Source organism: Mustelus asterias, chromosome 13 (assembly GCF_964213995.1).
Source record: "Mustelus asterias chromosome 13, sMusAst1.hap1.1, whole genome shotgun sequence".
In the NCBI taxonomy this organism is placed as follows: domain Eukaryota; kingdom Metazoa; phylum Chordata; class Chondrichthyes; order Carcharhiniformes; family Triakidae; genus Mustelus; species Mustelus asterias.
The window spans coordinates 9968983-9988144 of record NC_135813.1 but is presented as its reverse complement, the minus strand read 5'-3'; the positions used below and the strand labels follow the sequence as shown (position 1 = coordinate 9988144).

The 19162-nt window shown below is 46.3% G+C and overlaps 1 protein-coding gene across 1 annotated transcript in view; it reads left to right on the top strand.

Moving 5' to 3' along the window:
• Nucleotides 1–19162, top strand: part of LOC144503046 (coiled-coil domain-containing protein 180-like) — an 88816-nt gene that overhangs the window by 33878 nt on the left and 35776 nt on the right. The window contains exons 16-21 of the mRNA XM_078227548.1: nt 5154–5329; nt 6292–6472; nt 8735–8881; nt 12543–12687; nt 15307–15423; nt 17525–17623. Of these exons, the coding sequence (XP_078083674.1) occupies nt 5154–5329; nt 6292–6472; nt 8735–8881; nt 12543–12687; nt 15307–15423; nt 17525–17623 (865 nt within the window). The remainder of the gene's footprint in view (nt 1–5153; nt 5330–6291; nt 6473–8734; nt 8882–12542; nt 12688–15306; nt 15424–17524; nt 17624–19162) is intronic.

Below are 19162 nucleotides of genomic sequence, written 5' to 3'. Positions count from 1 at the left end.
GAGCTGCTCTCTGTATCTTCATTGTATTGCATTGTCTTGTTATAAAAACAAGTTAGAAGAGAAAAAGGAAACAGTTTGCATTTTTATAGCACCGTTCAAATCCTCATGATGTCCCAAAGGACTTCACATGCAAGTATTTACTTTCAAAGTTGCAGTCGCTACCATTTTCTAATCTAGACAACCAAACAGTGCTTAGCAAAGCCCCACAAAGGACAAATGAGGTTGTCCAATTGCTGGTTCTTGGTGGAAATGGTTATGGTGTATTGGTTGAGGATTGAACTATAGAATTGTCCGATTCATCTATGAATTATGTAGTGGAGATTTTTATATCCAACACAGCAAGCAAATGAGTCCTTGATATAGTGTCCCATTCAAAAGGCATTGGGTGGGATTTTATCTGCCTCACTGCACTGATTGAGTCGCGTAGCGGGGTGAGAAATATGAGCGAGGGGTGAAAATTCAGGCTCGCACCTGACTTCTCACCACTCCTGATATTGCTGGTCCCATTCTGTCGGGCTGGGCGCAAAACTGATTTAAATAATTATTCACTTATTTTAATCTAGTTAGTGAGCCCGGGACGCAATAGTCTGGCCTCACCTGCCTTTCTGCCCCACCAGTGGAGGTCCTCACAAACAGGGACCTGATGTGATGGTCTTGCCAGTGGAACCAGTGGGCGGCACGGTGGCACAGTGGTTAACACTGCTGCCCCACAGCGCCAGGGATCCGGGTTCAGTTCCAGTCTTGGGTCACTGTCTGTGTGGAGTTTGCACATTCTCCTCGTGTCTGCGTGGGTTTCCTCCCACACTCTAGAGATGTGCGGGTTAGGTTGATTGGCCGTGGTAAATTACCCCTTCGTGTCCGGGGTTACGGGAATAGGGCCTGGGTGGGATTGTGGTCGTTGCAGATTCGATGGATTGAATGGCCTCCTTCTGCACTGTAGGGATTCTATGATTCTAAAACCGGAGGCCATTGAAGCCCTCTGGGTGGTCAGGGGCAGAGGCGAGCAGTGCCCCTTGGGCAAGGCCAGCCTGGCACTGCCAGCCGGGCACCCTGGCAGTGCCAGTCTGGCACCTTGGCACTGCCCACTGAGCACCTTGGCACTATCAGTCAGGCACGGGGCAGTGACAAGGTGGCAGAGCCTGAGGGGGTAGGGTCTGGCAGGGGCGGGGCCTGACTGGGGCAGAGCCAGGTGGTGGAAGTCTGAGGGGGGAGGTCTGTAAGAGGGGAGGGAAGAGGGAAGTCTGTATCGGGGGTGGTCGGGTACGGCTGCTAATTGGGGGTTGGAGCCGCTGATTGGAGGTTAGGGCAGCGAACAGGGGTTGGAACCGGCGATCGGAAGTTGAGGCCGGTGATCATCAGGGATTGGGCCCATCAATCAGAAGGCTGGAGATTGGGAGGGGGGTGTGTGGGGGGGTGGGGGGAGCTATGTCCTTGTTGGGTGGAATGTGGAGTGACCTAGCTAGTCCTAGCAGTCTGCAGCCGGCCTCCTGGTATGAATAGGCCCCCCCCCCCCCCCCCCCCCCCCCCACTGGTGGGAATCAGATTATGGCCTCAGTATTGCACAGAATGCCGTAAATTTACGTAACTTGTCTCGCTGGAAAAGTCTCCTGTTTTCTCACCCAATTGACACTTGCAATTTTTTGAGAAAATTGCACCCATTATAATCCAGATGGTGACTAATTCTGTTTGGACATCTCGGAAGCTCAAGACCCAGGCTTCCGGCGCAACAACAGATAATTATGAGTTTAATTTGAAATGGTTTCACTTGGATTCCCTGGTGATCGTGTTGGTAAAGGCACTTGATCTGTGTGAATCGTATTGACCAGAAGCAGACAGGTTTTATTTCTGTTCTGTGTTGAAGGAAGACATTTCAAGCACCTAAATCAGTTATGCATATAATTTAATGCTTCTGGCATAACTGTCTAATGGTTTTTAAAGTTTAAGGTTTATTTATTCGTGTCACAAGTAGGCTTACATTAACACTGCAATGAAGTTCCTGTGAATATCCCCCAGTCGCCACACTCTGGTGCCTGTTCGGGTACACTGAGGGAGAATTTAGCATGGCCAATGCACCTAACCAGCACATCTTTCAGACTGTGGGAGGAAACCGGAGTTCCCGGAGGAAACCCATGCAGACATGGGGAGAACGTGCAGACTCCACACAGAGAATGACCCAAGCCGGGAATCGAACCCAGGTCCCGGGTGCTGTGAGGCAGCAGTGCTAACCACTGTGCAACCATGGTTTTGCTCTTTCTTAATACTTTGTTACTTATTTCTGAGGCCACTATATCTTTTTTAATTGTCAAACACATTTGGAGTAATCCCATTCACTTCCTATTTAGTCCTATCAATTTTTTGATTGATTGCCTCAAAGTGTGGTGGAAGCAAATTCATTTGCTTCAAAAGGGAATTGGATAAGCATCTGAAGTGAAACAATTTGCAAGGCTATGTTTAAAGTTTATTTATTAGTGTCACAAGTAGGCTCACAATAACACTGCAATTAAGTTACTGTGAATATCCCCTAGTCGCCACACTCTGGTGCCTGTTCGGGTACACTGAGGGAGAATTTAGCATGGCCAATGCACCTAACCAGCACGTCTTTCAGACTGTGGGAGGAAACCAGAACACCCAGAGAAAACCCTGGAGGAAACCCAAGCAGACATGGGGAGAACGTGCAAACTCCACACAGACAGTGACCCAAGCCGGGAATCGAACCCGGGTCCCTGGGCTGTGAGACAGCAGTGCTAACCACTGTGCCACCGTAGGGAAAGGGTGAGTGAGTGGGACTATTACTCTTGCAGAGGATCGGTCTGGACTCAAAGAGCTTCTGGACAGTAACCATTGTATGACTCATTGATAATGGTTGCTTTTTGACCAGTGACTGTTGATAGCTTTCCGTATGTAGTCTGCGTTGGTTTCTGTTTTAGTTATGTTACATTCCTTACCTGCACATTTGTGATTTGTTACTCTTTATAAATATGTTACTTGAGCCAATTGGGTGAAAAATGTGATAAAGAAATTTGCAAATTTAATAGACTTGCATAGACTTTTATATTTGCCAGTGGATTTCTGGGTTGATGTTCATTGTAAACCAGTGTTATGATTCAGGTCAGTAACTTCAAAGTGTTTTATGGAACCCACCATAAGTTTTTCACCTTGAATTTGGCTAGGATAAGCATGATAGGTTTCACCTTAGGTATGATTCGAATGACCCATTAGGGAGCTTTTATCAAACAATGTTTATGTAAGAAAATGGTTAACATGTCGGGGAAAAAAAATTAGCAATTATCTTTTATCAATTACAAACAAAAACAAAGCAACCATGATAATGCATAACCCTTGCAAATATATTTAAAATGTTCCAATCAAACAAAAACTTCCCATAGACAAAGAAAAAACCTTTTACACAGGTTTAACACAGCAAAGACTAATGCTCACGTGATACTGGAACTGAGTCCTTTGGTTGGAGAATCGGACTTCTCAGCTTGTAACTTCGAGCAGCCCTCTGGATACCCTCAGAACAGTTTGAAGTCAAAACAGCTTCCTGGACTACCAGGGAGAGACTCTGGTCAAGCCGCCAACAGCAAACTCTCTACTCCAGGGAGGCAAGATCCCTCGCTTTTAGCTCACCAGCAAAATTTCCAAAACCAGGGAGGGCGAGAGAGACTTCTTTTCAGCTTGATGTCCCTTCCAAAACTAAACTAAGCAGCAGCTCAAAACTGAAAACGAAAGGACTTCTGTCACCTGACCTGCCAACCAGTTTTCCTCCTCACAATGCAGTCATAAAACTAATCCCAGAAAGTACCTGAGGCCTATTGTAAAAATAAACAAAATCCCATTTAAGTAGCAATAAAAGGACTTCTCCAGACAGCTTGACAACAATGAGAAAACCAAGCTGTAAAAAGGTCTGCTTACAATGGCAGAGAACATGATTTAAAACAAAAAGGTACACTAATGTCACACCAGGGAATGTGCTGTTTAGTGGAATAGGATTGTTATAACATATGAACTATGTCAGGCTGAAACACTGAACGTATTTGACGAAATTCAAGGATTAGACTTATAACCATAACCTTGAATTTGTTTGTGAAATTTGATTACAAAGGTGCAGACTTTCTGGCACTGACATATTATATTGCCCAATTGTTTCACTATTAACTCCAAATGCGAGCTTTTCTCTCAAGTGTGACACAGGAATTTGCATCAGTGTGTGATGCTTAAAGTATAATAGGCACAATGCACACAAACATAATCAGAGAATCCCTGCAGTGCAGAGGGAGGTCATTCGATCCATCGAGACTGTACTGACAATGATTCCACTCAGGCCCTATCTTCATAGCCCCACATATTTACCCTGCTAGTACCCCTGAAACTAAGGTGCAATTTAGCATGGCCAATCAACCTAACCCGCACATCTTTGGACTGTGGGAGAAAACCGGAGCAGCCGGAGGAAGCCCACGCAGACACGGGGAGAACGTGCAGATTCCACACAGACATTGATCTGAGGCTGGAATTAAACCTGGGTCCCTGGCGCTGTGAGGCAGCAGTACTAACCACTGTGCCACTCGCAGATGCTCACAGATAGATTCAGGATGTGTATCTGTAAACTGGAGACAATAACCTTGAAGATCCGAGAAATGGTTCTGAACAACTTGAGATTTACTGGAAAGATTAGATTCCTCAAATGGATTAGTAGCTGATAACTCGCCCTCAGTATTCATGTAGTGTCTGTGACTACAATCAAAAGACAGTCAATATATTTCTACAGAAGGTGCTTTCAGTTTAAAGTTTATTTATTCGTCACAAGTAGGCTTACATTAACACTGCAGTGAAGTTACTGTGAAAATCCCCAAGTCGCCATACTCCGTGCCTGTTCGGGTACACTGAGGGAGAATTTAGCATGGCCAATTCACCTAACCTGCACATCTTTAGACTGCGGGGGTGAACCGGAGCACCCGGAGGAAACCCATGCAGACACGGAGAGAACGTGCAAACTTCACGCAGACAGTGACCCAAGCTGGGAATCGAACCCGGGTCCCTGACACTATGAGGCAGCAGTGCTAACCACTGTGCCACCGTGCCACTCAATTTAACAACATTGGACTTTAGAGTTGTATTGTTACTACCAAACGTATAACTCTTCATCTATACAGGATGCGCGTGAATGTCTTTGAACTCTTAGAGGATTGGTATGATAAAGCCATAGAAAACGCCAAGAATATTGCTATGATCAAGAAGAAAGAGTTCAAAGCAGAGTTGGACCTGCGAATGCACCTGCATAAACCTAGAGGAAAACGCATTAAGATGGACATACTCCATGTCAGAGCTGGTAAGATCCAGTACTATTGCAAAAGTGAATGTAATCTGAATGGGTTCAGGTAGTCCTTCCCACCCACTCCCCACCTACCCCATGTTTCAGCTGGTGAATGCACAACCTAGCATTATATATTGTGTCATGCATAGCTGGAAGATCCTAGTTTTGCTCACAACCAGAGTTACAATAAGGAAGCTATAATTAAGTTTAAGTTTATTTAGTAGTGTCACAAGTAGGCTTACATTAACACTGCAATGAAGTTACTGTGAAAATCCCCTCGTCGCCACACTCCAGCGCCCATTCGGGTTACACTGAGGGAGAATTTAGCATGGCCAACGCACCCTAACCAGCACGCCTTTCGGACTGCGGGAAGAAACCAGAGCAACCGGAGGAAACCCATGGGGAGAACGTGCAGACTCCACACAGACAGTGACCCAAGCTGGGAATCAAACCTGGGTCCCTGGCGCTGTGAGGCAGCAGGGCTAATCACTGTCCCACAGTGCCTGGAGTAGAGGGTGGAAATAACTGGCAAAGGATTTGTTCCTTATTATATTTCAATGCCTTCTTGCTGGAACATAGTTATGGATGTCTGGTGTGGACTGGCTTTATCTGTAATGCCACTTGCAGTTAAAAAGCCTGTCAATATATACTGTCTAAAGGTTATCATAAGTTAAAAAGAAAGGCTGCAGTGTTTGTGAAACTATGTGCAAACAAATGTCATAACTCCTTGGCCCTTGCCAGGCAGCCACCAGCAATTCTTCTCTCATTTTTGGTGGTGCATGACACAGTTATCCATCTGTCCACACAGCCTGTTCCCTTTTGGCTAGTGTGCAGGAACCACTGTCGCCATTTACACCATTTTTCTGGGTGTTTGTCCCCCTCCTCTGCCAAAGCAGACAGATGAGTGATGCCCTGTGTAATTTCCCCCACTTCCTCTTTCTTACTCTGTGAAAATGACCATTGATCTTTTCTCACAGTGGAACTGCGCCTGCACAGGGAGAAAGTGGAGCGTCACTGTAAAGGGGTGGATGAAGCTTTGAAAACACTGCAAAAAGACTTTAAGGGACTCCAGTCAGAGCACTGCAAAGCCATCTTGAGGTTCCGTGACAGCATATACAACATGGAGGAAATCTTCAAAACTGCAAATAAATCTGACAGGTAAATCAGGTTCAGAAGGTGAATGAAAAGAGCTTTCCTTTCGGCCATTGGCCAATGGAACTGTTCAGACCTGGGTCAAGACTTTGCCCATTGGCTTGGGGTCCCTGACACCAGGATCAAATGGAGGTCAGAATCTCACTCAATGGGCTGCATTTTAAAAGGGGGGAGGTGGGGGGGAGGGGACTACTTGCCCCTGCCACCCCCGATAGAAAAGTTAATCCACAATTGACATTCCATAAGGATGTCCACCCCGCAGCCACAACACGCCAGCGCAGGCCGGAATAGCTGAGAGTGGGACTTATGCCCCTCCGTGGGTGGCTGCTCCGCCCTCGAGAGCTGCTGGCCAATCAATGATGCCAACATCCTGAGACTAAAGTGTAGTTGGCACTAAGCTTGGATTTTAAAAGTTGAAGGTTTCAGAAGGAAGATTGTACGATGGTAATTAATCTGCCAACTGCAGGGTCTCCAAAACGGCGCATGAGATAAATAGATAATCTCATAGAATCATAGAGATTTACAGCATGGAAACAGGCCCTTCAGCCCAACTTGTCCATGCTGCTCCTTTTTTTAACGACTAAGCTAGTCCCAATTGCCCGCATTTGGCCCATATCCCTCTATACCCATCTTACCCATGTAACTATCGAAAATTGTATCCGCCTCTACTACTACCTCTGACGGCTTGTTCCAGACACATGCCACCCTCCGAGTGAAAAAATTGCCCCTCTGGACCCTTTTGTATCTCTCCCCTCTCACCACAAACCTATGCCCTCTCGTTTTAGACTCCCCTACCTTTGGGAAAAGATGTTGACTATCTAGCTGATCTGTGCCCTCATTATTTTATAGACCTCTATAAGGTCACCCCTCAGCCTTCTACGGTCCAGGGAAAAAAATCCCTGTCTATCCAGCCTCTCCTTATAAGTCAAACCATCAAGTCCCGGTAGCATCCTAGTAAATCTTTTCTGCACTCTTCCTAGTTTAATAATATAATTTCTATAAAAGGGAGACCAGAACTATACACAGTATTCCAAGTGTGCCATAATCTGTTTTTGGTGGTTGAGCGATGAATGTTGGCCCAGAAAAGAGGAGGGACAAATGACACAGCACAACTTGCCTGTTCCTCTTTTGCATGATGCTATTGGGATATTGCCTCTCATTTACTTGAGAGGGCCAGTGGCACCACCAACAGTGGTTCACACCTTTGGAAATCAGAACCTTCTGACTCAGGGACATGAATGCTACCATGAGCCAACTGACCTTGCCCTTAGAGAAATACCCCGCCTCCGCTCAGAGAGCACACCTGAAATCAGTAGGCAGTGGTGGCTGGGTTGGGGGTGGGTATCGTTGGTAGGATGTTGGCGGAGGTGGTGTGGGGAGGGGAATCATTCAGGTATCACAGAGAGAAGACCATGGCCCACAATTCATTCTCCATGAGGCAGAATGTTGGGACATTTGTGAGAGAATTATCCTTTTGATTTGATTTGATTTGATTTATTATTGTCACATGTATTAGCATACAGTGAAAAGTATTGTTTCTTGTGCGCTATACAGACAAAGCATAGCGTTCATAGAGAAGGAAAGGAGAGAGTGCAGAATGTAGTGTTACAGACATAGCTAGGGTGTAGAGAAAGAACAACTTAGTGCGAGGTAGGCCCATTCAAATATCTGACGGCAGCAGGGAAGAAGCTGTTCTTGAGTCGATTGGTACATGACCTCAGACTTTTGTATCTTTTTCCCAATGGAAGGAGGTGGAAGAGAGAATGTCCGGGGTGCGTGGGGTCCTTAATTATGCTGGCTGCTTTGCCAAGGCAGCGGGAAGTGTAGACAGAGTGTATCCTTGAACGTGTATACTTTTTGACTCATCCATGACAAATTGTTAGCTAAACACCGGAGTTGTTCCACACTTTAACAGAATGTGTTATGTAATAATACAGATATTATCGTCTATCAAGAGATTAGAGCCAATGTTTTGAGTCAGTATGACCCTTCATCAGAGCTGACTCGAAACATTGGCTCTATTCTCCCTCCACAGATGTTGTCAGAACGACTGAGTTTTTCTGGCATTTTCTGTTTTCATTCAGGACCTTAGCTCAGCAACAATTTAGGAACAGCAATTCATGTTCAGGTCAGAGTGGTGTGTGAGTTGAAGGCTGATAACGTCCCTACGGTGTTCAGGCTCTTGTCCTTCCTGTCGTTAAGGTCAGAGTGTTGTTCTCCGGATTTATTTGTTACATAATCAGTTGTTTTTTATTTGCTTTATCCCAGGCTGGTTTCTTTGCTAAACTCCCTACACAGCAGGCAAGATAAATACATGGACTCTGTCAACAAATTACTTCGCAACTTTCAGAATATGATGGACAAATCTCAAGCAAAATTGCGGGATGACAATACACATTTCATCAAATCATTCAGGTACTGACGGAAAAAATACCGATGGAACTCGACTCGGTCACGAACTCTAAGCTTTGGGCACATCATAGAATCATAGAAACCCTACAGTACAGAAAGAGGCCATTCAACCCATCGAGTCTGCACCGACCACAATCCCACCCAGGCCCTACCCCCATATCCGCCCACTAATCCCTCTAACCTACGCATCTCAGGACTCTAAGGGGCAATTTTTAGCATGGCCAATCAACCTAACCCGCACATCTTTGGACTGTGGGAGGAAACTGGAGCACCCGGAGGAAACCCACGCAGACACGAGGAGAATGTGCAAACTCCACACAGACAGTGACCCAAGCCGGGAATCGAACCCAGGTCCCTGGAGCTGTGAAGCAGCAGTGCTGACCACTGTGCTACCGTGCCGCCCCAAGTGGGATGTGTAAAATTCTTATTAATGAAGGGTTCCAGTTTTGAGACTTATGGGCGAGAGATGGGTTTCTGCATTCAAGTCCTTCCTAAGTTGCAGGGACAAAAGTTAGCTTTGTCTAGCAGCCGTGGGAGTCCTACACAAAATGCGTTTGTGCAATCAAGTTTGAAAGATATTTTTGAAGTGTGTGCACAATTAGAATGTATTTTATGTTGTAAATACCTAGTTTGTGGCTCATGGTAATATTGTAGCTCTGGGAAAATTAAAGCTTAACTGTAGAAAATGAGATAAATGCAATCAAAGCTTGGAGACTGTTACACTTAAAAGGTTGGGGCTGTGTTGACTTGAAGGTTTAACAGCTAGAAAGATAAGATCATAAAACAGCAAGTGAGCTTGCTTAGTGGGAGAATTGGAGATGAGCTGTCTACACTGCTTGCAAAGGAACTCCACGCAGACACGGGAGAACGTGCAAACTCCACACAGACAGTGACCCGAGGCTGGAATTGAATCCGGGTTCCTGGAGCTATGAGACAGCAGTGCTAACCACTGTGTCACTATGTCACCCATGCTGGTCCACGCATGTTTTGGGTGATAGAGCTACAATCAATGTTAAAGCATTCAGTGAGCCCTGGAAGGCTACTTTGTCATGGAGATGGGTGAAGCTAAAGTAAGTTAGAGGTTTCAATTTACTTGTGTGTTTGCTTGGGAGTGTGAGTGTTCTGAAATAAGGGAAAAGGTTATACCGGAAAGATGCTGCTGTTAGCAGGCTCCATGCAATAAAGGTGTTGCTGTTAGCTGGTTCTGTGTAGTTGGGGCTCAGGAGAAGTCTTGGGAGCCATTTGATATCTCTGTGAATTAGGGCTCAGGAGAAGTCCTGGGGAGCTGAGAAAGTGGCAGAAGGTCACAGGCTCTATGCTGGAAAGGGTTAGGACACAGAAGAAGCTCTGGGAGCCATTCATATTTCGGTGTAACTGGGAAGATTTGAGCTTGATGAAATTGGCAGCAGTCCCAGCCCAGTGAAGCTAGATGGCCACTGACACCCCTCAGTGCAGGCGTACTGGTCCACACATGCGTGGACCAGCATGGGTGGCATGGTGACACAGTGGTTAGCACTGCTGTCTCATAGCTCCAGGAACACCGGGTTCAATTCCAGCCTCGGGTAACTGTCTGTCTGGAGTTTGCACATTCTCCCCGCGTCTGTGTGGGTTTCCTCCGGGTGTTCCGGTTTCCTCCCACACTCCAAAGATGTGTAGGTTAGGTTGATTAGCCATGATAAATTGCCCTTTAGTGTCCCAAGATGTGTAGGTTAGATAGATTAGTCATGGTAAATATGCAGGGTTACAGGGATAGGGCACGGAAGAGGCACTGCTTAAAATACTCTGTCAGAGAGTTGGTGCAGACCTCTTCTGCACTGCAGGGATTGTATTCTATGAGAAATGGAATGGCATCACTGCTGGGGTCTGCAGCCTGGAACTCAAGCAGTGGAAGAATGAGGAGAGGGAATATAGCCTAACATTCACAGCAACCTATAATCCACTTACATTACTGAGATAATGAGACGGAGGTCAGAAACACTGAGCAACATGAATGAGTAAAAATATCCCACAAGAAAATTATTTTACTTTCTCATCTGAAAATCCTTCCCTTCAAACCCCCCAGAAAAGGAGTTTCCAAAATCCATCATTGTCAGTCCAGGATAGAAATTTACAACATTTCCCCCGCCTGCTGTCAGTGAGAGTGATGACCACGAGTGAGCTCTTCTGCACATTGCCCCCTGTAAAGATGGCAGCTGCTAATCTGGGTCTGCCGTCAGTGTACAACTGTGCATACACGGCGTTAGCAGCAAACACAGCCATGATTCACATGTAACTCGTGTTAACCCTGACTGTTAGACCATAAGATATGTATTGTAGGTTGTTTCTTTTTGACCTTGTAAAGTTTCTTTATATTTGATCAAAACCCGTAGAATCTTGAGGCATTAGCCACTGAGCATGTGTCTTGAACCTCGACCATTTGAAATAAAATGTTTTTTTATCCCAACTGGATCTAACCAAAAACTTAAGGGTCTGGTCTTGGATGATGAACAAATGCAAAGTCATGAGATTGCAAAGGAGTCACAGAATCATAAGATCATTCGAGCACAGAAGGAGGCCATTTGGCCCATCATTCTGGGCCGGCTCTCCAAAAGAGTTATTTACCCAGTGCCACTTGGCGGTCTTCTCCCCATAGCCCTGCACATTCTTCCTTTTCAGATAACAATCCAATTTCCTTTTAAAAACCATGATTGAATCTGCCTCCTCCACAGTCTCAGGTAATGCAATCTAGATCCTAACTACTAATTGCGCGACAAAGCTTTTCCTCATATCTCCATTGCTCCAATGGCAATATAAGCTATATATAAGCCGTTGGTACCCCATAGAACATGGCATTGCAGAGAGATTTGGGGATACTGGTGGATAGATCAGTATGGTACACAGTAGCAGGAAAGAAATCAAATAGACCTTGGGCTGTATAGTTAGAGAATACAGCAAAGGTCTTTCCACAGTCATTTCTTCTGCTCCTTCCTAGAGTATCATGTACAGTTCTAGAGCAGTCACTGTAGTATGAGAACATCCATGCAGTGGAGGTGGTCCAGCGAAGGGCAACTAAGTTGATAGCTGCGATTCGACACCTGAGTTAAGAGGAGAAGCTACAGAAGTGACCATTTAGTCTTTTGGCAGGGAGAATGGTTGAAAGGCTGTGAATGCTAGGGTGCACAAGTTTAAAATGTAGAAGTACAATTGATAACAGACCTGTGGAATAAAGCTGCTCATTGCAGCACAGAAGGAGGCCAAATGGCCCATCATTCTAGGCCAGCTCTCCAAAAGAGTTATTTACCCAATGCCACTTGGCGGTCTTCTCCCCATATCCCTGCACATTCTTCCTTTTCAGATAACAATCCAATTCCCTTTTAAAAGCCATGATCGAATCTGCCTCCTCCACAGTCTCAGGTAGTGCAATCTAGATCCTAACTACTAATTGCGTGATAAAACTTATCCTCATATCTCCATTGCTCCTATGGCAATATAAGCCGTTGCTATCCTCTAAGACACGACATTGAAACCCAGAATTTAGGTGGGGGGTATATAGGCAATTAATGAATTATTAGGTGATACCATTAGAAGTTGAGAAGATAGGATCGATCCAGCATAAGAGATTCAGATGCTCAGCCTTTTTCCAGTTTCTAACAAATAGTGTGCTGTGTGACGCTCTGACTTTTAGGTTATTTGCAGAAGGTGGTAACTATACACCACAAGAAATTTCAGCATACAACGAGAAAGTGGAGCAGAAAGCCACCAACATTGCCAAGACAGAAGGGACAATTATGGTTGATTTAGAAGTAATGGAGGCCCTATCCTTAGAACAGGTACATACTGACTATTAAATAAGATGTCATTATTTTTAATGTATTTAGAACAAAATTGGCCTGAAAAAAGGCTTATTTAAGCTCAGTCCAATCAGTTGCCATGTCTCAATGTGGATGCATATGTGAAATAGGCTGAGGGTCTGATCTTACGACCTCTTCTCACCAACTTTCAGTGAGGTGAGGTGGTAAGATCGGGTGAGAGGCGGACGACAAGAAAGGTTTCCGGTTTCTCGCCTCCCCTGACCTTACCGGTCCTGTTTTGCCGGCGAAATCGGCTTCCGGGCGCAAAGCTGATTTAAATATTAATGACATCATTTAAATGTCATTAACGAATCCAAGATGTTATTGTCTGGAATCACTTACCTTTACCCCTTCGTGATGGCCTTGCCGGGGGGATTGGAGGTCATTGAGGCCCCCTAGGTGGTCAGTGGCAGGGCTGGGCATTGCCCAAGTGGCAGCACCAGCCTGGCATTGCCTGCCTGGCACCCTGGCACTGCCTGCCCAGCACCCGAACAATGACCACCAGGCACCCTGGCATTGTCCACTGGACATCTTAACTATGCAAGGGGGTGGGGCCATAGTGGGGGTAGAGCTATGACGTGGGGACGGGAATGGGATTTCAGCTGGGGTGGTGATCGGAGAGGGAGGGAGGAAGGAACTCTGCCCAGGTGGCGATTGGGATGGATGGGAACTCTGCAGGGGTGGCGATAGATGAGGGGAAAGGGAGGAACTCTGCAGATAGGGCTGATCGGCAGGGGAAGGAGGAACTCTGCAGATTGGGGGGGGGGGGGGTGCGATAGGCGTTTTGGGGGGTGGAGTCCAATGTCCGCGGGGGGAGGTGGCAGGAGAGCGCTGGGTGATTGGGGCGCCTGCGCACTGGCACCCCAAGAGCCCTGCAGCTGGCTTCCTCAGCGAGCTCTGGTTCCATCCCCCGAAGATAACTTGTCATCTCAGCTATGAGATGACATTAACTCAGGAATAGCAAGTGGATAGTAAAAAGGAACTCACCTACAAGTTGGAAGATGATGCCCTTCAATAGCATTGGTGGGAGAGTCGCTCATGCTCAGCTTGGCTTGGTTAAGAGCGCATTAACTGAAACAGTGGGGATCAAAATAGGTCTAGTCTCAAATCAGTAGTATACGCTGACTGACATCTTGATCTGCCCAATCTGAATATTTCTGGTGCAAAATGGGGACGCCTAGGTTATTGCCCTCCACAACATGGCATGCGTGCGGCCATGTACTGAGCCAGATGCCAATCAAGCGGCAGAGATAAAAGGGAAAATCGCAAAGGCTGGCAAATGCACAGCAGCCCTGTCAGCATTTGAAAGAGAAAGCTGAGTTTGACTGCAAATATCCTACTGAACCCATGGTGGGATTTTCCAACCCTTTCCACCAGCGAGATCTTCCAGTCCCACCGAAGGCGATGTATTTAAATCAGTTGATTACAGGTCATTGCGATCATGACCTCTCCCAGTTTCCTGGCCTGAGAGAAGCTTTTCAGATGCCTCGGGTTTGCCAGATTCCACTCAGAATGAGAATCAGTGCTTGCACAATTGACCACCACAGGACCCATTGATTGGTGCTCTCACCAGTCACCCAGAAATGTTTAGAGGGACCTGGGTGTCCTTGTGCAGGAATCTCATGGAGTTGGTTTGCAGGTGCGGCAGGTAATTAAGAAGGCAAATGGAATTTTGTCCTTCATTGCTAGAGGGATGGAGTTTAAAAACAGCGAGGTTATGTTGCAGCTGTATAAGGTGCTGGTGAGGCCACACCTGGAGTACTGTGTACAGTTCTGGTCTCCTTACTTGAGAAAGGATATACTGGCACTGGAGCGGGTGCAGAGGAGATTCACTAGGTTGATTCCGGAGTTGAGAGGGTTGGCTTATGAAAAGAGACTGAGTAGGCTGGGGCTACACTCATTGGAATTCAGAAGAACGAGGGGAGATCTTATAGAAATATATAAGATTATGAAGGGAATAGATAAGATAGAAGCAGAGGAGTTGTTTCCACTGGCGGGTGAAAGTAGAACCAGGGGGCATGGCCTCAAAATAAGGGGGAACAGATTTAGGACTGAGTTGAGGAGGAACTTCTTCACACAAAGGGTTGTGAATCTGTGGAATTCCCTGCAAAATGAAGCAGTTGAGGCTACCTCATTGAATGTTTTTAAGGCAAGGATAGATAAATTTTTGAACAGTAAAGGAATTAAGGGTTATGGTGAGCGGGCGGGTAAGTGGAGCTGAGTCCACAAAAAGATCAGCCATGATCTTATTAAATGGCGGGGGGACCAGATGGCCTACTCCTGCTCCCAGTTCTTATGTTCTTATGTTCCTGGTGATACCGGTGGCGGACTCCCCGGCAGCAGGGTGGGCAAACAACACAGATCGTCATAGATATCAGCGGGACTGGAAGACCCCGCCTCTGGCCAATGGTGAGCTGCCTCCGCTGCCAGAAAATATGCCGCGGCAGGCATGGAAAATCCCGCCCTATAGCTGAGGACAGGTCTATTTTACCCCTATATCCCCTTCAGATCATCAACCGTTCATGGCAAGCAAGTCTAATGAATTGTGAATCACAGTGTGATCTTGAATATGTTACTTTCATTTATTCTTTCAAAAAGTCCACTGGAGTGATCAAAGAGGTTGAAGACAAATTTGTGCGTTACACAGCAGATCTGATCTTCATTGAGAAAATTAAACGATTTCTGACAAACACTCAAACAAGAATTAAAACTGAGGTAAGAGACGCTTTCTGAGTCAATGGGCTGTTAAGGTGGGCATGTTGCGAAAACCAAATTTAAGTTGTTGGTGAATCATAGAATCCCTACAGTGCAGAAGGAGGCCATTCAGCCCATTGAGTCTGCACCAACAGTAATCCCACTTAGGCCCTATCTCCGTGACCCCACATATTTACCCCGCCATTCCCTCTAACCTACGCATCCTGGGACATTCAGGAACAATTTAGCATGGCTAATGCACCTAACCCGCACATCTTTGGAATGTGGGATGAAACTAGAGCACCCGGAGGGAACCCACGCAGACACGGGGAGAACATGCAAACTCCACACAGACAGTGACCCAAGCCGGGAATCAAACCCAGGTCTCTGGCATTGTGAGGCAGCAGTGCTAACCACTGTGCCACCGTGCCCCCGAAGAATGACTTAAATTCACTCAACTCTCAGGTCTGTTCAGATCATCAAATGGCTTTTATTTTACATATTTGTGGGAAACAAATAGCTGGGCCCACCAAGCGACTGCCCCACTGCACAAAGAAAATCACACATTCTTCTACATTTACTTCAGCCCATCCCAGCTGACTACAAACAAATCGCAATATTAATGGATTATATACATATCCAGTCAAGTTAACAATTTGGCATCGTGATTAGCTCGTGGACAGCTCTGGATTGTCCCATACTGTGTACCAGACACCATGAGTGGGATTTTACAGTGGCACTCGCCCTGAAACCGGAAAATTCTGCCTGAGGTCAATGGACTTTTCCATGATCTGCCCCTCGCGAGTTCCGATTCCCATGGCGGGCGGGACAGTAAAATTCACCCCCTTACATTAATTGTCTTTGGGCTTTCACAATGAATCATTATACTCTGGACTTTGTTATCTCAATCACACCCCGGCCTATTCCTTTAGCAGTGGGAGACAGTGGTGTAGTGGTATTGTCACTGGACTAGTAATCCAGAGACCCAGAGTAATGCTCTGGGGACCCTGCACAGCAGATGGTGAAATTTGAATTCAATAAAAATCTAGAATCAAGAATCTACTGATGACCATGAAACCATTGTCGGAAAAACCCATCAGGTTCCCACTAATGTCCTTTAGGGAAGGAAATCTGCCGTCCTTATCTGGTCTGGCCTACATGTGACTCCAGACCCACAGCAATGTGGTTCACTTTCAACTAACTGCTCTCTATGGGCAACTAGGGATGGGCAATAAATGCTGGCCAGCCAGCGACGCCCATGTCCCATGAATGAATTTTGGGTGAGCGCGATGGCCTAGTGGTATTATCGCTAGATTATTAATCCAGAAACTCAGCCAAAGCTCTGGGGACCCGGGTTCGAATCCTGTCATGGCAGGTGGTGGAATTTGAATTCAATAAAAAATACCTGGAATTAAGAATCTACTGATGACCATGAAACCATTGTCGGAAAAACCCATCTGGTTCACTAATGTCCTTTGGGGAAGGAAATCTGCCGTCCTTGCCTGGTCTGACCTACATGTGATTCCAGAGCCACAGCAATGTGGTTGACTCTCAAATGCCCTCCAAGGACAACTAGGGATGGGTAATAAATGCTGGCCAGCCAGCGACACCCATGTCCCATGAATGAATTTTTTAAAAAGTCGGTTTCCTGCGTGCTGATGAGAGAGGCCTTGCTGAACAAGTTTGACAGTCCGTGACTGTAGTGACTGAGCAGTAATGGGAATGTGATGGTCAAGTTGGTCAAGTCCCATAATGCCTCAAGTTGGTCAAGTCCCATAATGCCTCAAGTTGGTCAAGTCCCATAATGCCTCAAGTTGGTCAAGTCCCATAATGTTCAATCCGTGGTGCTTCAGTTGTATGTGGCTATAGGTAGCTGCCTTGGCCATAGTCAACCCCAACAAAGTCTCTTCCTGTACCAACTAATTTTACTTGGGGAATGCAGAAATGAAAGGAATACTCATAATTTCCCTTCTTGCTTGGGGTGCAGTACACTCTGGGACAGACGCGGTTTGATCCCCAGTCTGTGCTGGTTTACTGGATCTCAGCCAGGCTAGCTTTGGAGCTGCTAAAGGTGCTCTTCTCGGGAGATATTTCATATTAAATTAACATGGCTACATTGCAGGCAGCCCTCAGCAACAGACAAGCCCTGGATATAACTTCCCACCTCGAGCAATTGGAAAGGAAGATAGATGCATGTGCTCACCCCAATCTGGACAAAGAGGTGAGTGCAATTTCTACTGGAATTAACTCTTCTTTTTTGGAAACATTACTCTATGTTTGAGGCCAGTATGTGATTTATTTTCCCTCTCTGTTTTACGCTGTTGACTGTTCCCCTCTTTTACCACCAGGACCTTCCTGGATCACCATCAAAATATGACAATCACTTCTGATAGACTGCTAACTCCCCAATATGATGGAAAGAATCATAGAAACCCTACAGTGTAGAAGAAGGCCATTCAGCCCATTATGTCTGCACCAACAACTATCCCTATCCCCACATATTTACCCTGCTAATCCCTTTAACATACGCACCACTAAGGGGCAATTTATCATGGCCAGTTCACCTAACCCGCACATCTTTGGACTGGGGGAGGAAACCGGAGAATCCAGAGGAAACCCACAGGGAGAATGTGCAAACTCCACACAGACAGTGGCCCAAGCCGGCAATCGAACCCAGGCCCCCGAAGCTGTGAGGCAGCAGTGCTAACCACTGTGCAACTGTGCCGCTCCATTCCAGCTTTACACTTTAGTGTATTGTGATGTGGTCGTAGGAGGTCTACCTTCTGTGGTCTACCTTCGTAGACAGTTATATCTTTTTACATTCAGTCCAGGGAACTGGCCCTTGACATATGACCTCACCGTGCAATATGGAGACACTGGGAGCAAAACCACAGAACCAAATCCCTGCACTTAGTTTGTTGAAACCTTCTGGCTTTAATCCAGCAGCACACTCACAAACCCACATGGATCACAAAAGCTGTCTGTTTCCTGTGTCATTGAGACGATAATGTATCAGCTAACAGAGGCAGAATCGGGTATCTTTTGTTGACTGTACTCCTGTAGTGTAAAAGCACTTGTACTATTCGCAGGGGCCGATTTGGCACCCGTGTCTGCTGCGAGCGTAAACTGCGACGAAGGCTCAAAATCCCACGAGACTGTGAAACGAGATTGCCACCGGCGAGATCTCATTTCCCGATTTTCCCCGTACCTCGTAATGGGCACGGGCATCATTTAAATACATTTGTGGCAGCAGTGGTTAGCACTGCTGCCTCACAGCGCCAAGGACCTGGGTTCAATTCCCAGCTTGGGTCACCGTCTGTGTGGAGTCTGCACGTTTCCCCCAGTGTCAGCATGGGTTTCCTCCGGGTGCTCCAGTTTCCTCCCACAGTCCGAAAGACGTGCCGGTTTGGTGCATTGGCCATGCTAAATTCTCCCTCAGTGTACCCGAACAGACGCTGGAGTGTGGCGACTCGGGGATTTTCACAGTAACTTCATTGCAGTGTTAATGTAAGCCAACTTGTGATGCTAATAAAAATATAAATTTGATTACATTTTAATCGTATTAACGGGCCTCCCTGTCACATGATGCCACCCCCCTCACGAAATGTTCAAACCGTCAGCGAGGCTTACAACAGGGATTTAGAAATGGGTTTCGCTCAGGGAAATCCCACTGGAGACAGAAAGGTAAATATAAACCTGAGGGGAGAGGGACAATCCCAGGGCACTGTCTCCTGGCACAGGTTGGCACTATCCCCTGGCA